The 21,218-nt window shown below is 38.1% G+C and overlaps 1 protein-coding gene across 5 annotated transcripts; it reads left to right on the top strand.

The window, feature by feature from the left end:
- Positions 1-1,037: 1,037 nt before the first annotated feature.
- Positions 1,038-13,986, top strand: LOC308409054 (uncharacterized protein). 5 transcript variants are annotated; one of them, XR_013973909.1, is made up of 4 exons: positions 1,038-1,361; positions 12,259-12,309; positions 12,571-12,666; positions 13,210-13,986. XR_013973909.1 is itself a non-coding variant. In XM_080901595.1 (4 exons), exons 1-4 carry the CDS (start codon positions 1,697-1,699, stop codon positions 13,525-13,527), a joined length of 480 nt encoding a protein of 159 aa, XP_080757721.1. In that variant the 5' UTR covers positions 1,378-1,696; the 3' UTR covers positions 13,528-13,986. The 5 variants fall into 5 exon arrangements, 1 of the variants encoding a protein (XP_080757721.1); XR_013973910.1 differs by having other exon boundaries at positions 1,148-1,361; positions 12,259-12,313; XM_080901595.1 differs by lacking the exon at positions 1,038-1,361 and adding an exon at positions 1,378-1,711.
- Positions 13,987-21,218: the final 7,232 nt, after the last annotated feature.

Below are 21,218 nucleotides of genomic sequence, written 5' to 3'. Positions count from 1 at the left end.
GTAATTTACGTTTAGTAGGCTAACCACGTTATTACATTAATGCATGTAAGGTGAACTAGCAAACATCATCATAGCTACATGCGGCTGTCTTCTTGTTTGATGGCAGATACTCCCTTCACCCTGGCCAAAAAGGCTAAAATGACCAAAGAAAAAGTGGAAAACAGCTGAACATGAGAGGTTTTGGACAAAGTTTGTGTTTTTTTCCCATTGATTAAGCACTGCTTCCAGCCAAGAGTGATACCATATATGCCCCATAGCTGCAGAAAAGGCTAACATTGTTATCTTTTTTACAAAAAACCAGCTGAACATGAGAGGTTTTTGGACCAATTTTGTGTTCTCCAGTCTTTAAGCACCGGTTTGAGCACCGTTTGAGCACCGGCACCGTTTCAAAAGTACCGATTTGGCACCGGTATCGGATAAAACCTAAACGATACCCATCCCTACTTATGACATCCTCCACACTATGTACTTGAACATGTAAAAGTCATGAGCACCTCTTTTGTTGAATTTTGAACATCTGTGGTGTTCCCAGTCAAAAGTGACCAGGATAGGTAAATGAATGTGAAAACTGTTTCTTATGTTAATTTAAGAGCTGTTAAAACTGACTGGTCAATTTTGACCGGGTACATTAAAGTAACAGGGTAGGGGTGAACACAACCGGAGGGATAAAAAGGGATTGGGAGATCTACAATAGAAATGTTCACAGGCACGGAAATGTTGCCCCGTTCCTAGGCCAAGAGGAACCGATCTGCATGGGTTCAGGATCAGGTTTTGCAGCAGAGGCAGTAGCAGTGGGAGTGGATGTTCACACCAGAAGTGGAAGTAATGGAGCCGAACACGAAACAGAGCATAGCAATGGTGTCAGGGTCCCTGTGTCTACCCGGCTGGCTCAGTGCGGCTACATGGATTTTTGTTTTGATTTTGCTCCAGCTCTCTCTCTCTCTCTCTCTCTCTCTCTCTCTCTCTCTCTCTCTCTACATTAGCCTACAAGCTATCACATACACTGTAATCCCTAACAGTTGTTCTAGCTCATAACTAATAAGCTCATAACACTCAAATGTCGTTTTGTAGTTGAGCAAACTATAAAGTATTGAGCTCTGTTGGCTTTTATGCAGCTTTAATTGAATAGGGCTCAATATTTTTTAGCTAAATTTTTTGGAACGCTCAAAAAGTTTAAGAAGCATATATTAGTGACGTTCTGGTGGGTGGAGTCTTGTCGCTCCCTCAGGAAAGCTTAGTCAGCCATCTTGAATTTACCTTGATACGGGGAAGTTTTGGCCAGCCCGTGTGGATTAAGAGTCCCCAACTTCAACCCACCACGACCACCACCTTATTTTTTTTCATCAACTGCCCTAAATTTGGTAAGTCTAACGTGTTTTTGTTTTGTTTAAATTTAATTTCGATAAACATTCTTTTTTATTTTTTACTGGAAATATATTCGTACTTTGTGCACAGTGAATGTTTGTTATAAATGAATTCGAATCCAAGTAATTGTAATTTTAGAAGTTTTCTAATGTGACAAATACGTAATGTTATTTCAAATTAGAATGATGTAACGTTTTGGCGGTTTTCCGTGGGGGACAACATTTCCCATAATGCATTGTATTCTTGCCCGGGAAGTTGACGGTGGCAGTTCTAGCTCCATGCATTTGAACTTTCTACTAAAACTTTCCACTGGTTGTCGTATTCGCCGGTAATGTACGTGCGTATTGTGAGTATACTTATTTCAATAAGTGTCCGTGTTACACAGTCAGTAGTTTACGCTGTTGAGCTGTGTGTGTGTGCTAGCATGAAGCGAACAATAATAAACAACATGAGTGTGTTATCATGATGGTAATTAGACATGTTTGTATTTTTTCGTAGTCTCAAATGTGTGGTTGTGAGATAATCTCGAAATCCTTTTAACAGTTTAGAGGGGTATTCCACTAAGCGAGCTCTACAAGTCAAGCCTTGCGGAAAAATGCATCGCCTGATTCAGCCTAACATTATACACTGGTCGAACTCGGTGCTACGAACGAAGTTCAGCTAAATTGTTCGCGCTAATTCGACAAGGCTCAACCAGCCAGACTGAGGCGCCTCCTTGACACCTTTAAGCCAGACCCTATCGATCTTTGCTAGATAAATTGAAATGAAATGAAAATAAAGAGCCGCGTTCTGCTCCCAGGCTAAGAAAGAATCATTGATGCAGACTGTGCGGATCACAAATACTCCCTAACCTGTAAGGCTGGGGTGTCCAAACTTTTTTCACTGAGGGCTACTGTTAAGATTCAATATTGAGGAAGGGTACAAGAGGTGATCGAAGAATAACCACACCGATCCGGCCGGGTGAAGTCAAACGATGATTTTAATGAACACACGTGTGGGAAGACAACTCTGTACGCAGACAGGAAGTAGTCTTCGACTTAATCAAAGCATGAACAGATATTTTATAGCATCAGGGTTTGTTTACTGACGCCCCTTCATGCGTCACCGGTACATTTTATACATAGATCAGATCAACATCATCATGACTTTTCACCTAGAAAATCATCTTCTATTTTCATGGCTTGGTACTTTCCGTTCTTATCTTAAAATGAATTGTTCCTCTTTCTTGCCGAGACAACAAGGACGGTTCCTCTAAATAAATTTAACTCTATGTGTGTGTGTGTCACGACCTCACATGCTCTTTGTGTCACCTCTTCACCTACTGTCTGTGTCTCGTCCTCAAATGCTCTTTCTCAATTCACCTGTTGCACTTCTGACCTTTTACCAGACCAGAGGCTCACTGAGACTATGTGTATGTCTTCTACTAAATAAATGTTTTAATCAAGAACCTCTACTTAAACCTTAATATAAAATGACCTGATATAAGTGTTTTGTAAGCATGTATTGCGATTCCTTCTATGGCTCCAAGTCACTTGCACAATAGATTGTCCGAACATCGCGCCGAACAAAGCTTCCGACCCCCAATTAATTGACCGAGCTCCAACTCTTTAATAAGCACAGATATGCATTGTGTATAAAATAGTCATAACTGCTTAAGGCCTTCTTAAAGCTATCTGTTACATTGTTAAAGCCTCGTCTTAGCCTGCGGCTCAAAATAACTATCTGCTTTCACTTCTGCATACAACTTCCTGTCAGCCTGCAACTCAGTCTTTCTGAAAGAGACACTGTTTAACCCCTGAATGCAATATAAACTCCAGATTTTATTATTAATGCAATGGTAATAATGACAATTATTTAACAATAGCAGTAAAATAATTTCCCTTCTCGACACTCCCTCTTTTGACCTCTGGAACACCAGAGGTCACAATACATTGTGTCCTCACGCAGACCCTTCTCTGGTGGTCTCGAACCTCGAGATCTCCAGGATCCTCGCCCCTCCTGTGGTCGCCGAGATCGATCTTCTGCAAAAGAAACAAAACACCTTTTCCTGCATCTCCCTAACTTATCCTATCTGGGACTCTTTAATCAAAAGCCTGATCCTAATTATCTTCTTAACTTATTGACTTGTATTTATGTATACTCTTCAACGTTACTCATCCCTTTAGAACTCTTTAAGCCCTGCTTTCACGTCCAGTTGCTCGCTCTATTTTTCCCTTATCTGATCATCAACATCCTGTGCACAAATTGTCGCTGCTGCAAGTTCCTCTACTCTAAAAGAAAACAACCACTTTAATCAATTAAGTTTAAGCATATAAGCAATTACTCCTGTATACATTTCATCATAGCTAAATGCTGCCTTGAAACAACTCCTATGTGTTAACACTAACTTCATTTTAAAACCTCACATTTCCTATGTTATCACCTGTTTTTGGTATAGCCTTTTTATTTCATTTGCTCCCTTTAATGTAACAATACCTTCTAATTCTAATTTATCAGACTTAACCAAAATATATGCTTTCCTTCCTCTTTGGTCCTTCTTTTAAGTTCAGTTAAAAGCTAAATGAATTTGAGGCCTGATGCCTGGAATCAATACTGTCATGTGTGTTTCTTAACTCTGTGTCTGTAAGCGTGTGCAATCCTTCATGAACTCATATTATCCTCACAGTAGATTGGCTAATCATAGCGCTAGCCAAAGGCTCGTGACCCTCCAGAGACAAATTTGAGCCACAACTCCTTTAAAAGCACAAAATGCAATATGTATAAAAATCATTTCTACGTAGAAGCTCCCCCTTTATCCTAAAGATAAACCTATGTAATATCTGTATGTGTACGCCTACATTACAACCACTTCTTCTAAAAATCAAAAAAGAAATCAAACCTGTTCTACCCCTTCAACCCTCACTAATTTTCCCTCTAAGATTTATTCACAGCTTTGAAAAACCAGCATTGTATCTTCTAAACAGGATTCAGTTCTGTCATGGTCCTGGGCCATGTTGGCCCAGTATTCTTGGTTCCTTGTATTTTCGTTCCTTATTTAGGCCAGGTTTTCTGAGGTGTCCTGTTGTGGTGTTCCCTAAGTGTTTTTTCCCTTTGTGACTCTTACCCCCTTGTGCCCCTCTGTGTATTTATGAGCTCTCGTCTCTCTTTGTGTTTATTCCATGTTTCCCCCAGCCTGTTATGTCTGTGTTCTCCCCGTGCTCTGGGTGTATTTAAGTTGTGTCTTCTGTTATGGTAGTTGCTGGTTTGTCTGTGTTGTTTCCCCTCGGTCTCCCTGCGTCTCGTTTCTGGTTTGTGTTATTAGCTTACCCAGTTTAGGTTTCCGGTTTCTTGTTTTTCCACCAGTGCTGTTTTGTGCCCACTGTTGTAAATAAATATTCACCTGCACCAGAGCTGCTGCCTTTTGGGTCCTTTTCTACAACTCCACACGGCTTGCCCCGCAAACCGTGACAAGTTCACTTTTAATCCTTTAACCTTAACTTAAAAATAACAGTTTCAGTTTTACCATACCCAAATGATCAAAAACCCCAAAAGGTCCTGAAATGATCCTAAATTATTAAACAATTAAATTATTAAACCCTAAACCCCCCTTTATCTTGATACATTTCATGTGTCAAGATACTATACAAAACTTAAAAATGCTCAGTTTTCCCCACTCATGATCCAATCTATGTCATAAAAATAAACTTAAAACAGAACAGTTATCAGTCATGTGTTTCTTCAATTAATGGTAACTGAGTTACATCAAAAAATATTTCCCCTTTAGCATTTGGCATTCCCCCAACAATATACTATAATCCCATAATCTAACCCCAGTCACCAAAACAAAACAGAAATTTTTCTCTGGTAAAGGCAAATTGTTTGTCCACATTTATTCATCCTCACTCACATTCAGTCACACATTCACTCACATGCAGTCACACCATGTATTTGCTGATAGTGGAGATTCCCGCACGATCAGATACTCCACCCTCAGCAAAATGAGCTCAGTCATTTTTATTTTCCATAGGAAAATATTTCTTTATGCTTTAGGACTGGATTGACTCGCATAAAATCCTTTTTACAGGGACTTACGACCTTGATCAGTCCCCACAGGTAGCTCTCCTCAGCCAATTGTAATCTGGAAAGCCCCCTTATATTTGCTCTCCCCGAGAATTTTCAGCGCTGTTGCAGGCCTGCTTAAAACAAAAATGGAAAAAATAGAGCTGATTGTTAGCTCATAAAAACAAAACAAAATCACCTGACAGGTTTTCTTTAAGTGCACTGTTACAAAATAATGGGCCCAATTTTTTAGACATGTCCATGTTTCCTAAAACTCCCTCTATTAAAAACAAAAATAACAACAACAACCTAACTGACAGAATCAACCCCTCACCACAACAACCTCAACAACCTTAAACACCCAAGTCTTGCCACCACATAATTTGCACACAAAAATCACCCCCTTATGCTCTTAAATTCAGCATAAGACCCCTTACAACATCATATAATCACTAAACTATAAATTCCCTACCCCAATCTGCACTTCTCGTCTCTGCTATGCTCCCTTTTCCTGAAAGTCACAGTCACACACACTCAGGAAGTTCCTTCGTCACCACATACTCCAGCTAATTTGCATACTGAGTCATCTCTCAATGAGTTGCTGTAACAACAGAAACATTTAAACATTACCACCTTATTAAATTATTTTATTTCTTTCTGCAGTGATCACTAGTTTTGATCACTTAGTACGAGAGAGCACTCCTAAGTCACTCTTTTTAAAACTACTTTAATCACTTTTATTTTCATAACTCCCTTTGTCATATAGCTGCTTTGAGTTATTCCTCAGCTTCAAACTCAAATGTATTTCATTAACCATTCACACCATTGTATCATTCATACAAAATAGCAAGCTGTTCTTCATTGCATATGTTTGTGTTCTTAGCCAGGTTTAATCTGTATCTATGCATCAATCTCGATGAGCTTGCCTTGTCTTTATAAGTGTAATGCATTTTCTGTTTGTGTGTGTGAATTTGCATATGGTGCTTTTGCAGTGTGTCAGACTCCTTCATAATTTTGCCTTTAAACAGTCAATTTTCTCCTCCCCAAATTTACTAACCCAAATTCTGATTTCCTACCTTAAATAGCAGCATTCCTTGTCCTCAGCCAGAAGGTAGGGCTCCACTTGCCACTTTCCACCTCCACCCTAGCCCAGCGGCCTTACCCGTCAGGACCCGTCTTCTTACTGAAGCCGAGAGTAATCGTGACTGTGCCTGCCTTAGGTTGTCCCAGGGTTTCGAGGTGGGATCTTACCCGTCATGGGCTATCCAGCCTTCCATACTCGCCTGATACGGGGCCCAAGTGGGCAGGGGAGGGAACACACTGGCTCTGGGAATTAAAGGAATGTAAGCTGCTTCCTTCATTGCATCTTATATTAAACTATCTTACTTCTGACTCCTTCCTAGAATAATTTCACCTATGGCACTTTGTGTATGTGTGTTTTCTATTCATTAATGTAATTGTCAGTTATTTTCTCTCTTCATTTTACTTTATTTATCTGTTTGTTTGTAACGTTCTACTTTAGTTCTACTAAACCTTGATGTAAAAACAATACTCCCTTATTTCACGCACACACTCTGCATTTTGCCTACGCACACACTTCTCTCTCAGACTTCCTCTGTTCACACATCACCTTGCACTCACTCTACTATCAACTTTCATAGTGTCATTATTATTTAGTATTTTATACACCTCACACAGAATCATTCAAATCGAGTACTCACAGCATTCACATCACAACCTTCAACTTTCACTTTCGATCCTGCAAGACGCAGAGATGGACATCTCCTTCACCTAACATAAAACTAAATTACCATATCAACATACAATTACTGAAATTCAAACTCAAATACACCGTTTGTTTTAATAAAGTCAAAGAGTAAACAGGTGTACCAAGTGTATGTACTTATGTGTTTCAAACTGAAAGAAAAAGAAACTCAAACTCTTACAACATCACTCATGCCTCTCTCAAATTAAAAACACTTTCAAACTTTAAAACATCCTACTTCACATCACCCAAGAAATACCTCTCACACCTTTATTCATCATTCAAAACCTTCTAGTCACCGCATTCACACAAGAAATTGAAAAAATAAACCCACCAGCAACTAATGCTGGAGAAAAGTTACTACTGAAAGTGATGTGTTAGTCTCAAATATACACAGTGCACTCAATATATTTATCTATCTACATCCAAACTCAGTCAATTACTATACATCCACTACGGCAACTCAAAACTTTATTTATAGTCCTCTAATAAACATAAATGGCATTTGAAACACACACTCAACACTGTTTGCAGCAGTATTTGTAAAACCAACTGTGGCTTAAACAGTTCACTGCTTACTAATTTGCATTATTAAGCATGTTCTGATTTTATCTGTTTTGATTGTTTGTTTGTTTGTTTGTTAATTAGTTAGTTAGTTTATTTGCTTGTTTTAATCAATTTTAAATCATGCTTTTTATTTGTTCTTGTTTCTAATGTCTCTGTAAAGCACTTTCAATCACCTTATTGTTCAATTGTGCTATACAAATAAACTTGCCTTGCCTTGCCTTGCCTTGCATTTTCACACTCACACACACCGTCTAAAAATAGCAGCAGGCAGTCAGTGCATTACTGACTCGACACACAGAGATCTCTCACACCAAATTTTCTTATTCTATATTACAACGACGTCTTATATTTACAACCACTGTCAGATCTGTCAGCTTTAGCGCCTACACAATTTCGACAAATTTTAAATAACCGCCCAGCGGATAAACTCCCTGAGTTTTTTGCGACCAATTAACCAGTATCAAGACTTTAACTGTTTCTGGCCTCATTTCTAAAATCCCTAACTCAATTTAAAAGCGTCAACCAACCCAAACTTTGAAGTTTTAGGTTAAAGTTACACGCCCGAAGACCAACTTCTTCTGACCAAAAAAGCGCAGATACCGTTCCAAACGGTAAGGAGACTCTATCTCCTAGTTATTCTGGAGTGCCCCAAGCTCCACAGTGACCAACTGACTATCCCTCTTCGAGGACAATGCCTAAGCGTCCTTGGCATTGGCAAGCGTTACCTCTGAGCACTGCGCTTCCTAGAACCCCCTCGGTTCCGTTCTAAAATAATTTATAATACTTTGGAACAACAGTAAAACACCCAACAAAGTGTAAGACTGAAGCAGGTCCAACCTTATAACCAAAACATAACCCAATTCCCTAACATACTAAAATCATTTCCAGCAGTCTAACTGCTTCCCGCGGTCTAACCGCATTAAATCCTTTCCAGCAGTCCAACTGCTTTAAATCCTCAGTACTGTCATGACATTCTCATCAAAATCAAAACAGACATCCACCAGTAACTTCAGTGAGTAGACTTAAATTTTATCATATCCAATTTGGCACACTTTGGAAATAATTCAACAGGTAGTGCCTTACCTTTTGGATAAGCCGGCTTATGCCCACTCACTTCGACCACTGGAATTCATGTCTGCCCGTCAGACCACCTAAGACCCCGGATTTCTCCGTCTAAACCTCCAACTCTCCCTCCTCAATAACCGGACGAAGCCCCCAAATGTTAAGATTCAATATTGAGGAAGGGTACAAGAGGTGATCGAAGAATAACCACACCGATCCGGCCGGGTGAAGTCAAACGATGATTTTAATGAACACACGTGTGGGAAGACAACTCTGTACGCAGACAGGAAGTAGTCTTCGACTTAATCAAAGCATGAACAGATATTTTATAGCATCAGGGTTTGTTTACTGACGCCCCTTCATGCGTCACCGGTACATTTTATACATAGATCAGATCAACATCATCATGACTTTTCACCTAGAAAATCATCTTCTATTTTCATGGCTTGGTACTTTCCGTTCTTATCTTAAAATGAATTGTTCCTCTTTCTTGCCGAGACAACAAGGACGGTTCCTCTAAATAAATTTAACTCTATGTGTGTGTGTGTCACGACCTCACATGCTCTTTGTGTCACCTCTTCACCTACTGTCTGTGTCTCGTCCTCAAATGCTCTTTCTCAATTCACCTGTTGCACTTCTGACCTTTTACCAGACCAGAGGCTCACTGAGACTATGTGTATGTCTTCTACTAAATAAATGTTTTAATCAAGAACCTCTACTTAAACCTTAATATAAAATGACCTGATATAAGTGTTTTGTAAGCATGTATTGCGATTCCTTCTATGGCTCCAAGTCACTTGCACAATAGATTGTCCGAACATCGCGCCGAACAAAGCTTCCGACCCCCAATTAATTGACCGAGCTCCAACTCTTTAATAAGCACAGATATGCATTGTGTATAAAATAGTCATAACTGCTTAAGGCCTTCTTAAAGCTATCTGTTACATTGTTAAAGCCTCGTCTTAGCCTGCGGCTCAAAATAACTATCTGCTTTCACTTCTGCATACAACTTCCTGTCAGCCTGCAACTCAGTCTTTCTGAAAGAGACACTGTTTAACCCCTGAATGCAATATAAACTCCAGATTTTATTATTAATGCAATGGTAATAATGACAATTATTTAACAATAGCAGTAAAATAATTTCCCTTCTCGACACTCCCTCTTTTGACCTCTGGAACACCAGAGGTCACAATACATTGTGTCCTCACGCAGACCCTTCTCTGGTGGTCTCGAACCTCGAGATCTCCAGGATCCTCGCCCCTCCTGTGGTCGCCGAGATCGATCTTCTGCAAAAGAAACAAAACACCTTTTCCTGCATCTCCCTAACTTATCCTATCTGGGACTCTTTAATCAAAAGCCTGATCCTAATTATCTTCTTAACTTATTGACTTGTATTTATGTATACTCTTCAACGTTACTCATCCCTTTAGAACTCTTTAAGCCCTGCTTTCACGTCCAGTTGCTCGCTCTATTTTTCCCTTATCTGATCATCAACATCCTGTGCACAAATTGTCGCTGCTGCAAGTTCCTCTACTCTAAAAGAAAACAACCACTTTAATCAATTAAGTTTAAGCATATAAGCAATTACTCCTGTATACATTTCATCATAGCTAAATGCTGCCTTGAAACAACTCCTATGTGTTAACACTAACTTCATTTTAAAACCTCACATTTCCTATGTTATCACCTGTTTTTGGTATAGCCTTTTTATTTCATTTGCTCCCTTTAATGTAACAATACCTTCTAATTCTAATTTATCAGACTTAACCAAAATATATGCTTTCCTTCCTCTTTGGTCCTTCTTTTAAGTTCAGTTAAAAGCTAAATGAATTTGAGGCCTGATGCCTGGAATCAATACTGTCATGTGTGTTTCTTAACTCTGTGTCTGTAAGCGTGTGCAATCCTTCATGAACTCATATTATCCTCACAGTAGATTGGCTAATCATAGCGCTAGCCAAAGGCTCGTGACCCTCCAGAGACAAATTTGAGCCACAACTCCTTTAAAAGCACAAAATGCAATATGTATAAAAATCATTTCTACGTAGAAGCTCCCCCTTTATCCTAAAGATAAACCTATGTAATATCTGTATGTGTACGCCTACATTACAACCACTTCTTCTAAAAATCAAAAAAGAAATCAAACCTGTTCTACCCCTTCAACCCTCACTAATTTTCCCTCTAAGATTTATTCACAGCTTTGAAAAACCAGCATTGTATCTTCTAAACAGGATTCAGTTCTGTCATGGTCCTGGGCCATGTTGGCCCAGTATTCTTGGTTCCTTGTATTTTCGTTCCTTATTTAGGCCAGGTTTTCTGAGGTGTCCTGTTGTGGTGTTCCCTAAGTGTTTTTTCCCTTTGTGACTCTTACCCCCTTGTGCCCCTCTGTGTATTTATGAGCTCTCGTCTCTCTTTGTGTTTATTCCATGTTTCCCCCAGCCTGTTATGTCTGTGTTCTCCCCGTGCTCTGGGTGTATTTAAGTTGTGTCTTCTGTTATGGTAGTTGCTGGTTTGTCTGTGTTGTTTCCCCTCGGTCTCCCTGCGTCTCGTTTCTGGTTTGTGTTATTAGCTTACCCAGTTTAGGTTTCCGGTTTCTTGTTTTTCCACCAGTGCTGTTTTGTGCCCACTGTTGTAAATAAATATTCACCTGCACCAGAGCTGCTGCCTTTTGGGTCCTTTTCTACAACTCCACACGGCTTGCCCCGCAAACCGTGACAAGTTCACTTTTAATCCTTTAACCTTAACTTAAAAATAACAGTTTCAGTTTTACCATACCCAAATGATCAAAAACCCCAAAAGGTCCTGAAATGATCCTAAATTATTAAACAATTAAATTATTAAACCCTAAACTACTTACTAGAAATTAGGTAAATAACCTTAACTTTAGTGTATTAAAGTGTATTAAAGATCACAAAATCACTTAAAAGTGGTCGAATATGTTATATTGTTGAATATAATTAAAGACAAAACTGCTTTCATCACAGCTTTCCATAAATGGATCTTTATTGATTCATTCAGAAAAAGCTTTGGTAGCTTATTTTCAGAACAGCAGCCTCAGATTTCTTCTTAGACAGAAGATTTACAGCACAGAGAAAAAACAATAAAAGGGAAAATAGGACGGGTAAATTTCAAGTTTGTTATTTAAGTTATTAAGCTTAGCAACACACCTATCAACATTAGTTTGAAACGGTTAACATTAACAGACTGAACTGGACTTAATAACAGGAGTGCATATAATCTTAGTAAATTATTGTAGTGAGTATCAGCTGCGCTGGGTATGTAAATCGGGCCATCCAGCTGCGGTGCTGATTCGACGTCACTCGTGCCAAAAATCCGGACAAATGTCACTTGATCAAGGAGCAGATCTGCATCAGATGAGATCAGCTGACTACTTGTGTGTGTGTGCTGTGCAAAAAATGTTTTTGAACATTAATAAGTCGTCTTTGTGCACATATTGTTTACAGATATCAGACTGCAAAGAGCGCTACAGAGAGTCAACATTTCACCAGTTGTCAGTGGGTGAGTTTTATAATTTGTGTCCCAATTTAAATAAAAAATAAATACAAAGAAACTAGAGAATTTTGCCTTGAATTATTCAAAATTTTTAGATTTTTTTTTGGGTTACCCTTCTAGATTGACAGGTTTAGCCCGTTACACAAAAAGTTTGGACACCCCTGATCTATAACAATGACAATCAGAACATGGCTATCCAACACTTTGTTTTTACTCTGCATTTGTGTAAATACTATTCTAATAGATATTGTGTGTTCATCTAGGAACAGCATGATGTAAATACAAGACGGGCCCTCGTCCTTCGTGCACTTCCTGTGTACCTGCGTGAAGATGCCTCCACGTTATTCAGGACTTGTGATGTAAGTGTACTGGCCTCAGCATCAACCATATGACATCGCTCAGAACTCAAGGAGAACCAGGGTGTATATCAGGAAGGATGTTCAACACAGTCCTCATCTGACTTGTTTTCTCCCATATATCAACTATTGTTGAATAAGATTGCAAGAAGATTGTTACGCATAAACCAGAAAACATGAAAATAGTTGAAAGATTATTATACAAAAAAAATCTGCAGATAAAAACTATCTCCCTTTTTAAAATTCAAGTGTTCTATTTTTTTGGAGGTGCCATGTTGTGGTCAGAGAAATGTTTGGTAAATAACAAAAACAAATATCTTGGCATATATTTATTATTGAAAACATTTATTTACACATATGTTTTGAAACCAAACCCAAATTAAGATTATTGTAATGCATCATGATGTATCGCAATATCAAATTAAATCGTTGACATTATAATCCTAAAAGAAACGTGCGACTTATGAAGATTCACACCTCTAATCAATAGCATGATTTGTGTCCTTGTGGGGCTGAACTCATTCTTGTATTATTTTTGTTTTGCAGTCAGCAGATGGTCCAGACCTCACTGACACTCCTGTGGCTCTGCTGACAGTTGTCACGGATGACACTACTGATTCGGCCCTCTTCAGTCCCGAAAGCATCTGCATTGTCGTTGAGGATGAAATACTTGTGAATGGTCCCACAAATCTGGCTGACTCATTTCTCCTGCTCTTTGGGTACATCTATGCATTAGACCTACAATACCCAAAGAAACTTGAGCTTACATTCACATTTATCCAGAAGGTTGTGATGTGCCTTGAGGACAACAAACCACTGAAAGGGCGTCTACTGATGCTGAAGAATGATTTGTTCAATGAGTGAATCACTCAGAATGGACTACTTGTTAAGCTGAGTATTGAGGAAGCTTTTTTGTTTGTTTTTTTCCTAATCATTTGCCTCTTCTACCTCACATTTAAGATGAATGACTGTTCAGTTCACTATTCATGTTTAATGTTCTGTTGCCTAATACGTAAATGCACTGCCTTGATGTTTGTTCCCTATAAGTACAGCAGTGGAAACCAGTACTGTTTTTTTTATGTATTTTTAAAAAAGAAAGTGAGCTGCAGCTGTCAAGGTACAGTAAGTGTTAAATGCATCAATGTTCTAATAGCTGCAATTGCTGTTAATACTGAAAATGTTATTGAATTTTAGAATTGAGATGGAGACCCTTGGAGTCTTTTTCTCTTGTTTTATTTATGAAGCACTTTTTTATGAGTGAGCTCTGTTGTTTGTGCCTTTTTAAAAGCACATTGTGTTTAATAAAAAGTTGTTAAATTGTTAGTGTTGTTACTTTCATGTTTTCTAACACTTTTAGCTGATTATAATTTACTGGGTAAACAGTTTAGAATTATTTGTAAGTGTATTTCCCACAGTATTTTAAAAAATATTGAAGATTTTAAGTGTTATTTCCCATATTATAAGTTAGAAAATATGAAAAAGTTTGAGTTTATTTCCCACATCGTATGAGTTGCAATATGTAAAATATTTTGAGTGTATTTCCCACCTTAATTAAGTTGAAAAAATTGAACATTTTGAGTTTATTACTCCCTAATTATAAGTTGAGGAATATCAACATTTATGAGTTAACATTGAGGTAATTTAAGGCAACTGCAACTATAATTTTTATTTTAGTTAAACTTAAAACTTTTAAAAACATCACTAAAAAATTGTTGTGTAATCTGTTACACAACAATTTTTGAGTTCTGTGAACTTATTAGGTTTTACAGTGTAGCAAAAGAACACAATTATATTATAGTTGTGTGGTTTCACATGAACACAAGGCCGTGTTGTGCAAATATATTGCTTACTTCTTGAAATTGTTTTTTGTTAATTAAATAGTCATTTTAGAGGCAGCTTGATTACAAGAATATGGTAAATATGGTAAACAAGCAAAATAAAAAAACATCAAACATTTCTCAGTGAAGTTTATTCTTATTTGTTCCTGCACTTCACCAATAGCTGGTCTTAATAAAGATAATCTGAAAGTTCGTTAAGAGCTTCTTATCTTAAACCTTTTTTATTTAAAGCATCTATACCAACAAACTCCAGTCCTTTAAATCCTGGAGACAAAGCTAACCTGACAGGCTGAGTGCAGAGGGGAGCACTGTGCAGCGTAGACAGGGATGAGAGAAGAAAATAGAGATGGGAGCTGGAGGATTGGTGAAGCTGCTGAGAACCCCTCCCCTGCCTCTTCTGATCCCATCATCATGCCATGCATTAGTCAAGCCTTGTGGCCCTTCTGATGTCTGCAGAGAATATGTGAGCAAAAAAGGAATCCATCAAGAGTAATGGTATTGCTGTATGCCCCGAGGGCAGCCATCTTTAATCCTTACCCATCATGCCTCAGCCATAAACTATGTGATCATGGCCCAGTTTGCGAGCAAAAGCCAGGTCCCGTGGTCTTCATGCTCTATTTAAGAAAAAGTGAGGTTTTACTTTGGATCTCTCTTCCTTTGCTTCCTGTTTTTTCTTCTACCTTAACCAGATGTGTCAGGTCCCCAGCTTCTGCTCCGTTCTCTCAGTCTGTTCTCCTCTCACGGCAGCTGCTCCGTCACATCGTCTGCCATCGCTTGTTCTGCATCTTTAGTGCTATGTCTTCACTTGCTCTTGACTGAGTTTTCAACACTGTCTCCATTTATTGGGAGCACTTACACAAAATCTTTACTCTATACTCTGCTGCTCTGAACAACAATCGTTTGTAAATTTTACCGAGGCTTCCTCATAAATGAGAGGTGTATCTACTAGATGTTGATTAGAGTAGAGACATTTCTTTATTGTGATTCAAAACATTGAGATCGCAGCAACAACAGTTCACAGTAAAGCTGACATGCTGTATGTAACATAACAGCAATAACGAACTCAAAGACAACAAGCAACAACTTGTCTTCTTAATAATTCAGTGTAATATTCAATCCTCATACAGCTGTTAGAAAGAAAACAACCCTTTGCATTTACATATTCAGTGACGTGGTCATAGAACAATGTTATTTATGTTGTTCTCTGTTATTAAAAGACAACCTGGCACAGTTTGAAAAATCTCTGTGAGGTAACTTTCCTCAGTGTTTGGGCTTCTGATCATCTCTTGTGATATAATAATAAGTAATAACTGCATGGAGGTGCAGTGGTTAGCACTGTTGCCTCGTAGCAAGCAGGTCCACAATGTGTGGAGTTTGGACTGTGGGAGGACACACAGTGGGGTTGTCTGTGTCCCTGTGTCAGCCCTGCATCACTCACAGTATTGTTTCACAGTATTTTAATGAGTAGTGAAAGTTAAGAGACCCACTAATCTTACAACAGGCTTTTACAGATGGATATATTCAGGATTCAAAAACTAAACTTTAAACATTCACCTGATTTTTAAGACCTCGAGCATCCACAGTTATATATAAACAGTTATGCTCAGTTACACGTTTTATTAAAGCAGGACGTGCAAGTGTTTCTGAGGTTTTCAGGGACAATATTAATGACCAAAGCTACAGTTCACTGAAAACATCCTTTGAAAAGGTTTTAATCCTTTGGTCACAGTAAGTTATTAGTACTCATATACATACACACACACATATATATATATATATATATATATATATATATATATATATATATATATATATATATATATATATAGAATAGAATAGAATAGAATAGAATAGAATAGAATTCAACTTTATTGTCATTGCACATGCACAGGTACAGGGCAACGAAATGCAGTCTGCATCCATCCAGAAGTGCTTTAGTGATATAGATATATTGCAATATATATTAGCAATAATATAGATATGTGAGTATATATATATATATATATATATATATATATATATATTAATATCCAACGTTGTTTGTGTGTGACATTTCAGATGACATTTGTGTAGTAAAATAAAAAGTTTTGTTTTTCCACTGTCTGCACATTGATCATAACCACAGCTGTAAGCAGAGTAAATTAGTGTGGACGCTGTATGAAATTCATTTTTCTTTAATAAACGTCCTCTAAAGTGCAGCATTTAATGAATATATGAATGCATTTGGAAAGCAGCACTGGTGTGCACAGCTGAATCTTTGCACTCAGCAGACAGCTTCTCGCTACTATATCTCTAATTCATTGACCCCATTCTGTCATGTAAACGTGCTTCTTTAGAGTGGACGTTTATTACATGCTGTTTTGTTTCCAGTTAGTGTTAATCACGTTCAATTAGACTCAGGTCCACGTTCCTCCTCTTCAGAGAAAAGCTCACGTACGTGTGCCGTGACAAAATACTCAGGCAAACAAGGGCAGCGCTTGGAGAGCTGCTCGAAGGCGATGCCATTACGTGTGTGACAGCAGCGTTTCATTACAGCTCACAGTTACACGTGTGCGGCTTTATTTGGTCTTTTTAATCTTAAAGTTCATCATGTGTTTACTTCAACTTTTTTATTGCTCTTCTGTTGCCATATTAGCAATAACAATAAATGAGATATGTGGACGTGGGACTCTGGTGTATACAAGCTTTCTTCTTGTGCTTCATTCTAAAAGTTACACCATGACTTCTGAGAAAAGCTGATATTACATTTTTCTATTTACTGAATTTGATTCGATAACCATCGTTCTCTGTGATCACATGATGGGAAAAATCTGTAGCTGAAACAAGCACATTTATATTCAAACTGTGAGAAGCTTCTCTGCTGACAGAAGACTGTTAGGCCAGTGTGCTTATACATGTCACATTCAGAGGCATGTATGATGGCACAGTGATGATGTTTTTATTAAATAGCTTCCCTTTCTCGACCCGCCGTTCTGCCCAGTGGGCTCAGCAGCAGCCCGGTCTGTGCTCAGATCCTGCACTGCGTTTGGAAACCTGAGACTTTCTGAGTTCAAAGCAGCTACTTTAAATGTTCCAATCAGTCCATTAAATGTTTACATTTCCAGTTGTTATTCTCATAAATATTGCTGTGTAAGGGATAAGATGATGACACATTGAACGCAGTTTTAGTTTCAGTTCAGTTTCAGTTTGAATTTTATTTCTATAGCACATTTAAAAGTCCCAGGTAATCAAAGTGCTTCACAGACGAGCCGCATTTGCGGGGTTACAGCAGTAAAGGAGCAGGAAAATACAGTTATCAGATGGTGACGTGGCAACAAGCACGAACCGGGGAAAAGTTAAAAACTAAGTTGTTTGGAAGGCTTAAACAGGTGGGTTTTTAAACGCGATTTAAAGTTGTAGGCAGAAGTTCACATACACTAATGATTGGTGTGGATGTCATGAATGTTTTTCTTTCTGTTTTTTCCCAGTGGAATATTTGTACAGCATACGTCTTCAATGAATTTAAAAAACAATATCTGGAACACAATTTGGAATTTATTTACAGTAGGATTTTCTTCAATCAACACATTTTAAAAAGTATACATACAAACAAATACGTGTAAACACCCCAGTAATATTTGCACCTCGACACTTTGGTACCCAACAAGAAGCTCCTGGCATGATCTGATTGGATATCTTACTGTCAAGAATGCTAATGTTAGCCTAATTTATCCTAAACCAGTTTTGATGTGTCTTTGTTCAAACTTTCAGCCATCTAGGGAGGTAGTAGGTTCCCTTTTCTGAAATATGCCAGCAGCAGTCACAGCAAAATAACCAAACAACCTTCTCACTACTAGGGTAAGAAAAATAGGAGGCGTTGACATTTCATGGAGACATCTGTGGCCAACAGAAGAGGAACTCCCCTCTGCTCATCCTCTTAGTTGTCTTGTGCCACTGAGATAATTATGGTTTTTATCTGAAATGTCTTCGTGTAAAAGAAAAAGAATGCAGAAGTGCAAAAAAGATAGTTTATTAGCACCAAAAGTAAGTTGTTGGCACACCAACAAGAGATTCTCATCAAACTAAGTCGTGTTTTACTTGGGAATCAAATACTTATTTTACTCAATAATGTGCAAATGATTTGTGAGACTCTTTCTCATTAAAATGCATTGTATTTCTTTGTAAATGAGCAAACATATAACATCAGAAGAACGCCAATGTTAGGTGAAGGAGAGGAGAGACCGGATGAACTAAAGCCCTGTATATAATGAAGAGATTTTAAAAGAAAGCTGGCTGCAGTCTTCATTTCATGAATGCCAGTGAAATCAAAGAAACTGATATTTTCATTTATTCTCTGTTTGAATTAACGAAATTAGTGGTTACTAGGTGATGTACTTACTTCTCCAGCACCATAATAAGACCTCAGTCAATGTCCCGACACTCACTGCATGGATAGCTAAGACATTTGTACATCTACTCGTCAATTGACATTGTACACATGTGTAAATATAAAACATCTACTGATTGTAATGATATTGACATGAAAATCGTCAAGAAGGTCATTGAAGGAATTGTAGGACCTCTAACATATATTTGCAACTTATCATTTCAGACGGGAAAAGTGCCAAACAAAATGAAAATAGCTAAAGTTGTGCCGCTGTATAAAACCGGGGATAGACGCCACTTCACAAATTACAGGCCTGTTTCTTTACTACCACAATTCTCCAAAATCCTAGAAAACCTGTTTAATAAACGATTAGACAAATTCTTAGATAAATATAAATTACTCTCTGACAGTCAATATGGATTCAGATCAAAAAGATCAACATCTCTGGCATTAATCGAATCAATTGAGGAGATTACGAATGCTATAGATCAGAAACAGTATGCAGCTGGAGTATTTCTGGAACTCAAGAAAGCATTCGACACAATCAATCATCACATATTAATTAATAAACTGGAACGGTATGGGATTAGGGGGGTTGTACTGCAATGGGTGAAAAATTATTTAAGTGACCGGAAACAATTTGTGAAGCTGGGTGTCCATTCCTAATCATGCTTGGACATTGCTTGTGGTGTTCCACAAGGCTCTGTACTGGGTCCAAAATTATTTATTATTTATATAAAAAGCGCTATACAAATACAGGCCATTTACCATAAATGATATTTGTAAGGCATCTGATATATTAAAATTAGTATTATTTGCAGATGACACAAATATTTTTTGTTCTGGGGGGAATCTAAAGGAGCTGCTGGATACAATTACTTCAGAAATGTGCAAAATTAAAAAATGGTTTAACAGGAACAAACTATCGCTAAATCTAAGTAAAACTAAAATTATCTTATTTGGGAATTCCCTTGGAAATGCACACGTGCAGATTCATGTAGATGGTGTGGAAATTGAAAGAGTACTTGAACATAAGTTTCTTGGTGTGATTATAGATGATAAATTAAACTGGAAGTCTCATATAAATCATATACATAACAAAATTTCAAGAAGTGTCTCAATCTTGAGTAAAGTAAAACACATTCTGGACCACAAATCACTCCACATTGTCTATTGTTCCCTGATTGCACCGTATTTGAATTACTGTGCAGAGGTTTGGGGCAATACTTACAAATGTTCGCTATCATCAATCTTTATATTACAAAAAAGGGCCATAAGGATAATCCATAAAACTGGTTACAGAGATCATACAAATCCACTATTCTTAAAATCAAAAATTCTAAAATTCACAGATCTGGTTCATTTTCTCACAGCACAAATTATATATAAAGCAATAAATAACCTGCTTCCTGACAATATTCTAAAAATGTTTTCTAAAAGGGAACGGGGATACAATTTGAGGGGGGAATTAAATTTAAAACATCCTTGTATCCGTACAACATTAAAAAGTTTTTGCATCTCTGTGTGTGGAGTGAAGCTGTGGAACAGACTAAGTAAAGATATGAAGCAATGTCCAAGCATGGCGCAGTTTAAAAAGCGGTTTAAGGATATGGTTTTTACAGGGTACAGGGAAAAGGTAGAGATTTGATAGGGTGTTCTTGTCTAATATTTTCATGTGTGTGCGCATGCACGGGTTTGTTGGTATGGGTATATATATGTGTATATATATATATATATATATATATATATATATATATATATATATATATATATATATATATATATATATATACTCTCAGTGGCAAGGGAACAATAAGAGAACAGCACCACCAAGGCTGGAGACGGAGCAATACTGGAAGAGCATATGGGAGAAGGATGCAACCCATAACGGCAATGCTCAGTGGCTAGAGGATCTGAGGGCAGACCACAGCGACCTCCCTGAACAGGGTCCAGTAACCATCACAGTGGCAGATATCCAAGAAAGGGTCTCCAGTATGAAGAGTTGGACAGCACCAGGGCCCAACATGGTTCACGCCTACTGGCTGAAGAAGCTGACTGCACTCCACGAGCGTCTGGCAGCACAAATGAACCAGCTGCTAGTTAACGAGAGACACCCGGAATGGCTAACTGAAGGCCGGACGGTCCTGATCCCCAAGGACCCCAAGAAGGGACCGGTCCCCTCCAACTACCGACCAATAACCTGCCTCAGTACTACATGGAAGCTCCTGTCAGGCATCATATCGGCTAAGATGAACAGGCACATGGGTCAATACATGAGCGGGACACAGAAAGGAATTGGCAAGAATACCAGAGGCGCAAAACACCAGCTACTGGTAGACAGAACAGTCAGC

The sequence above is a fragment of the Rhamphochromis sp. 'chilingali' genome (genome assembly GCF_963969265.1).
Source record: "Rhamphochromis sp. 'chilingali' genome assembly, chromosome: 13".
Taxonomy (NCBI): domain Eukaryota; kingdom Metazoa; phylum Chordata; class Actinopteri; order Cichliformes; family Cichlidae; genus Rhamphochromis; species Rhamphochromis sp. 'chilingali'.
The sequence above is the reverse complement of the archived record's forward strand: the minus strand, read 5'-3'. Positions and strand labels throughout refer to the sequence as shown.